Below are 9,668 nucleotides of genomic sequence, written 5' to 3'. Positions count from 1 at the left end.
AGCACTTGTTGTTAGGTCCTTTCCATCCCAGCCATCTGATTGGGCATGGAGTGGGGTCTGGTTGTGGTCATGGTTTACAGACCCCTTGGCTGCTGATGCTGGTCACATTTCCAGGTGCTTATTGAACCCTTGCAGATCTTCAGAGCACAATACGCTCCTTTCGCTGGTTCTTAATTAGATATTTGTCTTTTCATTATTGAATTATAATAGTTCTTTCATCTATTTTGGATAAAAGTCTCTCGTCAGACTGGGTCGACCCTTGACATCAACTCACTGGATCAAAACTACTGAAAAAAAAATTGTGTTAGTACTGAATGTGTATAGACTTGGTCATTCCCCAAACAGCACAGCGAAGCAAGAACAACTCTCTGCATAACAGCTGTTGTCTGGGTGGCATGAGTCCACCAGAGGATTTAAGTCACGTGAGAGGATGTGCATTAACGTATTTGCCATGCGTATGAGGGATTTGAGCATCTGTGCTTTTTGGTCTTCTTGACTGGTGCTGGAACATCCCTACCTCACCCCACCCCCACGCCCCCTGGGCCGGAGTGACAACTATACATATGATTTTCAAACTTCCCCCACACTGTGGGTTGCGTTTGCATTTTTTGACATCTTGGTGCCTTTGAAGCACAGAAGTTTCATTCTTGGATATACGGTTCACTGCTCCATTGGTTTACTTCGCTTATACTGCTGTCGTCGTCTTTCATCAAGCACCGCCTAACCCCAGCTCACGAAGCATCCTGCCTGTGCAGTGTTGGGAGTTTCACAGTTCCCTCTCTCGCACTGAGACCTGCCCCATCTTGAGTGGATTTGCCTGTTTGCTGCTACCTACTCTTCAGTACAGGGACAGGTCGTGTGATGCCTGCCCGTTCCTGTGATTGCCGGTGTTTGTTGTAAGGAGTGGGTTCTCTGGTCACATCTGAAGTTGCTCTTTACTGCTGCTGCTTTTTTTTTTTTTTTTTTTAATTTTTCAGTGTGAGATAAGAGTTGAAGTTCATGAATTGCTCTGGTGGTATTTATCCTAAAAGTTACCTTTGTCTATTAGAGCATTTTGGCACCTTTATCAAAAATAATATGCTGTTTTCTTTCCATACTTTCTCTTCTGTCCTATCCTAATGCCAGGCCTATGCAGTCTGGTTTACTCTATAACTAACTCTTAGGTTTGCACTAACTTACATTCTTTCATTACTTCTAAAAATTCTTGGTCTATTCTAAGTTCTATTTTATTTGTTTACATTTCAAATGTTGTCCCCTTTCCTGATTTCCCCCCCCCCCCCAGAAACTCCCTATCCCATCCCTGCTCCTCCTGTTTCTATGAGGGTGTGCCCCCATCTACCCACCCACTCCCATCTCCCTGCCCTCACATTCTCCTACACTGGGGCATCGAGCCTTCACAGGGCCAAGGGCCTCTTCTCCCATTGATGCCCAACAAGGCCATCCTTTACTACATATATGGCTGGAGCCATGGGTCCCTCCGTGTGTATTCCTTGGTTGGTGGTTTAGTCCCTGGGAGCTCTGGGTGGTGCTGTTTGCTTCGTTGTCAGTGTTTTCTTTGACACGGAGTTGAAATGTCTTTGCTATGGTGTCGATTTTATCAGAGACAAGTGCCTGTGTCTTGTTTCAGTCAGTACTAATTAGCCTCCTGGTCAGTCAGAGGTCTGAGTCGTCTTGTATCTTGCGATAGCTTCCTGTTTGAGATCTGTTTTCTGAAAAGGAGCTGGGGACAGCGCCTGTCAGCAGCCCGTTTTACACAGCAGACGGAGAAGCGAGAGCTGTGGCTTGTCCAAGGTTGTGCCTGTTTCTAAGGAGCAAGTATGGTTACTGCATCTTTCTGTAGTCTGCAGACCACACAGAAGCCTGGATTTGGGTTTGAGTCCTAGCTAGATGGCTGTGCTCTGGGGCGCATTGCTTTTTCCTGGGCTTTGGTTAGTTGCACTGTAAAATCAGAAGGCCGGATAAAACAAATTCATAAGAATTGGCAGGTTTGCTGAGGTGGCCTGCCTCGCCAGCCAGCCCAGAGGTGGCTTTTTACAGAGTGCCTGGCCTGGGCAGAACTTAACCATTGCATAAAGTCATTCATCCAAAAAGCTTCCTTCTTGTGACGAAAGAAGAGGTTTGACAGTGTTCAGCGGGGGCCTCTAACTTCATAGGATTACTTGGTATTTGAATATTTTTAATTTTGAATTCTTACTTCACTTCAATAAGACTAATTAAAAATGTACAACTTTGTATGCGTGCACGCGGTTTATGGAGAGAAATGGATCGATGAGAATACTTTGGTTTCTTACCCATTTACCCTCAGTTTTCATGTCCCCCTTTGCCTTCCAGAAACACGCCAAAGGCCAGGATTTGTTCGACCAGATTGTGTACCACTTGGACCTGGTGGAAACAGATTATTTTGGTCTGCAGTTCCTCGACTCCGCCCAGGTCACGGTATGTCTTGCAGTGATTCATTTAAAAAATGATTGGCTCTTCATGCTAATTATAGAGCCCTAAACATTGATTGAGAAAAGAGGAAAACTGAGATAGTCTCCCAGTAATGAGCTTGGCAGGTGGTGCTGGTGCCCGAATGAAATGCATGCAGGATGCCTGTCAGATCCTCTCCCCCTTCAGGTAGCCACTGACCAGGAGACTAGTGCACAGAATACCTTCTGGGAACACGGCTGCACACAGGGGAACATGATAGGAACATTGCTAATGTAGGGGGAGGAAGAAGAAAGCCCTTTATAGACAGCTTTCTGGTAGTAGGTCTAGGGGATCCATTACCTTCTTGCAGAACTGGGAGCAAGCAGGTGCTATGAGCACAGCTGAAGTGGAGGAGGACTTCAGGGGTCACAGCCGATCTTGGCCTTGGGGGGTGATAAGTCAGAACAGACTCACCTCATCTTTCTGGAGACAGATGCTAGAATGAATGACCCCCACACAGCTCAGTGCATTTATTTCCTTTTAAATAAGTGATTTATTTAAAAAACTATTTTATATTGTCATATGGGTGTTTGCCTGTGTATATGTGTATGTACCATGTGCATGCAGTGCCCAAGGCAACTTTGGATCCCCTGGGAATGGAGTTACATACGGTTGTGGTCAGCCGTGTGGTTGCTGGAATGAAACCCAGGTTCTCTGAAAGAGCAGTCAATTAACCACTGAGCAGTCTATCCAGCCCTAGCACTTCTGTTTCTTAGAGCAGGAGTGACTCCCTAGTCCTTCTTCCCAACAAGCTGTACCTTTGGGTTTTAAAGATAATGTATTTGGCACTCTAAATGTGTTTTCTAACCGGCTATTGTATACTGTGCTCTATTCTAAGCATTGGAGAGAAGGTGGTGAATGCAGTCGATGTAACTAACATGACAGGTGGTGGACAGTTAAGAATAATTAGGGATACAGGGAGATCACTCAGCAGTGCAAATATGACTACCAAGTTCCTGAGTTTGGATCCCCTCACCCACGTTAAACAGTGTGACAGCACGCACGTGTTTGTTACCCCAGTAGTGTTCCATCCTGGGGTAAGTGGGGACAATCCTATCCTAGGGCTTGCTAGTCATCTAGCTTTGCTAATCTGGGAGCTCCAGGCCCAGTAATAAAAGCCTGTCTCAAAAAATAATGTGGAGAATGGTTGAGGAGTAAACCCATCAGTCTACCCACCACATGCATACCTGCATGCACATGTGTGCATATGCATGGACACATACCTACCACACAGACTCATTAGAAGAAGTATGGGACAGGAGGGATAGGGTGCTGGGTAAGACCATGTTTTAGAAGCTGGGTATTCTGGAAACCTGTTTGAACTGGAGATCTGAGGCTCTTTATACATGAGAGCTATTTACTAGCTATTCCCTGGGGATAGCTATAAGATGTAGGGAATTGGGTTTGCTATCAGGGAGATGCTGAGCCCTGAGGTGATAGAATCTGGCTGTAGGTGCTCCTGCCCACATCTTCCTGAGGGGGACATGGCTTGGGTGGTCCCACCACTTCCCTCTGTACTCTTAGGACTTTTGTCTGCTCTAAGTTCCTTCCCTTGCAACAGTTCTTGCTTCCTTGACTGACCCTGGTTCCTTCTTTGTTTCTCAGCTTGAGATTTCCTTTACCTCAAGTGCCAGGGAGGCCTCCCATCTTCTCCTTCTCTGCCCCTTTAGCCCAGTCTACTTCTTTAAAGTTGAGCTCTGCCCTCTGCCCTCATCATCCATCGAAGCCATCTCTGTGTCTATTTTTTTTTTTCTTCACCTGGATGAACTTAGAACTTATGTTGCTGGCCCTGACCATATTCTGGGCATGATTTCCTCTCTTTTAAGCTTCATTTCAGCAAATCTTACAGATTCCCTTACTCCCATTATTTCGGACCCATCTCCCATCCCCCAGCCTCCTCTTTTTTCTTGCCTTTTTTTCCGACTTAGAGGAAGCAGGCTTTGGTCCTCACTCAGCCTTCGGTTCTCCTGCCACCACAACTGTTCTCTGGCCTCCTGTTGGCAACCAGGCTCATCTGTTTGCTCTGTAGCTTTCCCAGGCTGCCAAACGATGCTGGAGATGAGTGCCTATCTCATTTGTCTGTAGCAGAGATCACAGGTTCAGCCAACTCCAATCCTCCAAGCCGCGCCTTGGGAATGTGGGCTTCTCACTGATGCCTGGATGGCCCTTGGTTCATTTTCTGGTTCCTACCACAGACCTGTAGTCAAATCCACATGAATCCTGTCTAGCAGCTGTCTATCTACAGAGAAGACTGAAGCCATCTGCTCCAAACTCTGATGCTTCTTGCCCTGCACCTTCTAGCCCTCTTTCTACTTGTTTATCTTTACTCCATCCTTGTGGGTAGAGGAGTCAGCCTGCCTCTGCATCTGTTTTCTGTAGCACAGCCCATCATTCCTTTCTAGTTGTTTCTTGGAAACCACAGGCTTAGTTGGGGTTACTATTGCTGTGATGAAACACCAGACCAAAAGCAGCCTGGGGAAGAAAAGGTTTATTCCTGAGAACCACTGTTGTCTATGTTTGGGTTTTATTTCTGTGAAGAGAAACCATGACCAAGGCAACTCTCATAAAGGAAAACATTAATCATGGCTGGTTTAAAGGTTCAGAGGTTCAGTCTGTTATCATCAAGGCAGGAAGCATGGCAGTACAGTACATGCACAGTAAGTACAGGCATGGTGCTGGAGAAGGAGCTGAGAGTTCTACATCTTGAGCCAAAGGCAGTCAGAAGACTGTTTTCTAGATGGCTAGGAGGAGAGTCTCAAAGCCCACCACCACAGTGATACACTTCTCAAACAAGGCCACACCTCCTAATAGTGCCATTCCCTGGGCCAAGCATATTCAAACCACCACATTCCATTCCCTGGTCCCCATAGGCTTCTTCAAGTGCATGAGTCAATGGGGGCCATACCTAGCCATAGCATAATGCAAAATACATTTAGTCCAGCTTCAAAAGTCCCCATGGTCTATCACAGTTTCAACAATGTTAAAAGTCCAAAGTTCAAGGTCTCTTCTAGGATTCATCCAGTCACTTAACTGTAATTACCTGTAACTGTAATTACCTGTAAAATTAAAATAAAAAAGCAGATCACATACCTCTATCATCGTGCAGGATTCCAAAAGGACATAGTGAGGAACTCCTGGGCAAAAGCAAGACCAAAAGCCGGCTGGGCAAACTCCAAACTCTATATCTCCATGTCTCTTGTGAAAGCCTTCTTCAGATCTCCAACTCCTTTCTGCTTTGTTGACTGCAGTACAATTCTTTCTTTTTGGCTGGTTCTACTCCCTTTTAGCAGCCTTCTTTGGTGGGTATCCCATGGCTCTGGTATCTTGAACATCTTGGGGTCTCTAAGGCAACTTCAGCATTACAGCTTCTTGTTCAGAATGCCTGGGATCCACACATGATCTTATAGGCTCTTCCAAATGGCTTGGGTCACATCTTCAGCTCTGCCCTCAGTAGCACTCCAGGGTCTGGTTGACTCCACTCTTCTGCTGCTGCTGCTGTTTCTGGAGGTCATCCTGTGGTATTGGCATCTCTAATTCACTAGTCTTCCGCTGCAACTAGGCTTCACCAATAGCCTCTCATAGTGCTAAGCCTCAAATCCTTTGCATGACCCCTTCAATCCTGGGCCACCAATTGCAAAGTGAGGTGGTACTTTGCCTTCACCAGTGGCCTTTCTTGGCCTCTCACAATTCCAAGCCTCAGCTGCTCTCCATGACCCCTTCATACCTTCAAAGCCAGTACCACCTGGGTGACTCTTACACATTACCAAGTCCGGCTGCAGCACAAGGTATAACCTTGACTATCTGTTGAACACAGCTTCTTTGTGTTTATAGAAAACATTTCCCAGAAGATTTCACTTTAGTGATGCTAGTCTCTTCTTAATCACTGCTAATTTCTTAGTTCCAGCTAACTAGTATCAGTTGTCCCAGTAACCCCTTCTGCTCTTTACCTTAAAGCCAGAGCACATACCTGAAGCTGCCCAGTTCTGTTGCTTGTTGGGGTTGGAACATGGCCCACTTTTCTATTACATATTACATCATCACCAGCTTTCTGTTTTCCAGTGGTTTTCTTCACTGCCTAAGCCACATTCTTCACCAAAATATCACAAGAACAATCTCTAGGCCGAATACTAAAATTCTTTTCCGGAACCTCTGGAGCCAGGTTTCCACAGTTCAAATTATCCTCAGCACCAATGTCTTCCATATCCCTACTAGGATGGTCCAAAAGCCCCACGAAGTCCCATGGCTTCGAAAATCCAAAGACCCCAAATCTACATTCCTCTAGACAAAAACATGGTCAGGCCTATCCCAGCAATACCCCAGTCCCTGGTACCAACTTCTGTCTTAGTTTGGGTGTCATTGCTGTGAAGAGACACCATGACCAAGGCAACTCATATAAAGGAAAACATTTCATTGGGACTGGCATCAGGTTCAGAGGTTCAGTCTGTTATCAAGGCAGGAATTCTGGCAGCGCCCAGGCAGACATAGAGCTGAGAGTTCTACGTCTTGATCTGAAGACAGTCAGGAGAAGACTGTCTCTCAGGCAGCCAGGAGGAGGGGGTCTCAAAGCCCACTCCCACAGAGACACGCTTCCTCCAACAAGGCCACGTCTTCTAATTGTGCCGTTGCCTGAGCCAAGCATATTCAAACCAACACGTAAGAGTTACTATTGCTGTGATGAAACACCAGACCAAAAGCAACCTGGAGAGGAAAGGGTTTATTTTGCTTATACTCCCATATAACAATTCATTTTCTAAAGTGTTCAGTAACACACAGAAGGCAGGAACCTGGGAGATGGGAACTGATGCATAGGTCATGGGGGAGTGCTGCTTTCTGGCTTGCTCTCATGGCTTGCTTAGCCTGCTTCTTATAGAACCCAGTACCACCTGCCCAGGAGTAGTACCACTCACAGTGAGCTGGACCCTCCCTGATTGATCAATAATTAAGAAAATACTTTACAGCCAGATTTTATGGAGGCAAATTCTCGGGTTTTTGTTGTTGTTGTTGTTGTTTTGTTTGTTTGTTTTGGTTTTTCGAGACAGGGTTTCTCTGTATAGCCTGGGCAGTCCTGGAGCTCACTCTGTAGACCAGGCTGGCCTAGAACTCAGAAATCTGCCTGCCTCTGCCTCCCAAGTGCTGGGATTAAAGGCGAGGCAAATTCTCAATTGAGGCTCTCTCCTCTCTGATGACTCTTGCTTGTGTCAAGTGGACATAAACCTTACCAATACAACCTCATTTAGAGTTTCTCTGTGCTCAGCATCTTCTGACCACCCCAGCCTCTGACACTCTTGAACTCGTCGCTTCACCCAAGCTCATCCCTATCCAGCCTCAGGTGGATGGTGCTTTTCATTAGCCCTGGAGCCGGAATGGGTTCTTGACCCTGGTCCTGGTTCGGACCCATCTGGTGACCTTCAGATAGTCAGTCTCTTCCCTCTTGGCTTCAGTTTTGTCACCTGTAAAGTGACATTTGGGTCCCAAACCTAAGAACTCTGAGTCTTCATGGTCAGTGACTGCTGTGCAGGTGCATCTACTCCAGGATCTCCTTCAGGTAGGAAGCCATCATTTTTGTCTTTCGTACCAAGGGCTTGCTGGCCTGCCATCATGTCCTAGTCCTCAGGGGGCCCCTCAATAACCTTTTAGCTTCCTGGAAAGCTTTGGATGTGACTGTTATTGACAGACTTTGCCCTGAAGCCCTGCTGACTTGGCTGGGAGGCATTCCCATTATTGTGCCCTGTCACCATGTAGCAGGAGAGATGTTCACAGCAGGTCCTAGGTGTCCTGCGCGGAAGACATCTATAGGTGTCTTGGCTCTGCTTGTCCTGAAGACGTTTCAGCATCTTACTCTACATTCTTGAGAGACTTCCTTTAAGGCAAGTGTGGGATCCCCATCTGCCTTTCAAGTCCAAGGATATAAGAGATGTGCTGCTGCTTCCAGGGCCCTTTCTTTTACCCCCCATTTTTGCTTTTTCAGCTGATTCTGTCATAGACTGGTCCTGATGGGGCCAGCCGCCATCCTTGCCATTCTGTTGGGCCCATCCCCCCACTGACATGTCTCACTCCACTTAAATTTCTGGATGTCCCTCCACATCATCTTCACAGACACACTCATGGTTCTTCAAATACATCCTGAGCTCCCTGAATGTTCTTCCTTTATGTAAACTAAACATTGGAGCTTATTTGCCTTTGCTGAAGCCTTGGGTTTTGTATTTGTAGATATAAACAAATAGTGCTAGGGACATGGCCCAGCAGTTAAGAACACTTCCTGCTCTTTCAGAGGACCAGGGTTTGGTCCCAGCACCCACATAGGGGTGTTGCTCACTACTACTCGTAACTTCAGTTCTAGAAGATTTAGTGTCCTCTTCTGGTTTATGGTACACCATGGACACCTCATGTGATGCCTATAATACATTCAGGCACTCACCATACACATGAAAGAAATGCATCTTAAAAAGTTAAACAGGTCTTTCTGACTACATCCTAAGGCTTAAACTACCTCTTCTTTACTTGGGAGCAAGGCACATACCCACTAGCAACCATCATAGGAGAGGCACTTATATTTCTTTTCATCTGATGGAAAGCCTTTAGACCTTGGAAAATCATTTAGTAGCACAACTTAGGCTCCAACTGAAGTTTTCAGTTTCATGTGTATATGTTCCTGTCCTTGTACACTGAACTCTTGAGCTTCTTGTGTTCCTGTCTGGAAAGTGTGTGTGTGTGTGTGTGTGTGTGTGTGTGTGTGTGTGTGTGTGTTCGAAGAGGGAAGAGGGAGGGGGATAATAGCAGATACAGGGCAGAAGTCAGGAGTCATGGAGGAGAAAAGGGTTACTCTTCTGGAACTTGGTTATGGGTCTCTGGCTTAGTCTGTCTCATAATAGCAAAATACCGGATGCAGGGTACTTTATAAAGAAAGTGGGTATATTTACCTCATAGTATTAGACACTGAAAGTTCAACATGGGGTAGACAGAGTCCAATATGGATGGCTTCTGAGAGGGGTCATAATACATTGGAAAAACAGAAATTGGAAGTGGTTGGGTACAGAAGAGGCCATGTGTAAGGGGTGGTCTTACTTTAACCACACAGTTGATTCAGTCCCCAGAACTTAACCTGGTCCAAGTGGGACTTTGTAATCTAACTTACTTCTTTCTTTCTTTCTTTCTTTCTTTCTTTCTTTCTTTCTTTCTTTCTTTCTTTCTTTCTTTCT

The 9,668-nt window shown here is 45.9% G+C and overlaps 1 protein-coding gene across 6 annotated transcripts in view; it reads left to right on the top strand.

Annotated features, from left to right (window-relative positions):
• Epb41l4b (erythrocyte membrane protein band 4.1 like 4B) overlaps nucleotides 1-9,668 on the top strand; it is a 161,192-nt gene that overhangs the window by 40,956 nt on the left and 110,568 nt on the right. For all 6 annotated transcript variants that reach the window (XM_031377458.1, XM_031377456.1, XM_031377455.1 and 3 more), the window contains exon 2: nucleotides 2,332-2,436. In XM_031377458.1, the coding sequence (XP_031233318.1) occupies nucleotides 2,332-2,436 (105 nt within the window). The remainder of the gene's footprint in view (nucleotides 1-2,331; nucleotides 2,437-9,668) is intronic.

Source organism: Mastomys coucha, unplaced genomic scaffold (genome assembly GCF_008632895.1).
Source record: "Mastomys coucha isolate ucsf_1 unplaced genomic scaffold, UCSF_Mcou_1 pScaffold18, whole genome shotgun sequence".
NCBI classification, from domain to species: Eukaryota; Metazoa; Chordata; class Mammalia; order Rodentia; family Muridae; genus Mastomys; species Mastomys coucha.
The sequence above is the reverse complement of the archived record's forward strand: the minus strand, read 5'-3'. Positions and strand labels throughout refer to the sequence as shown.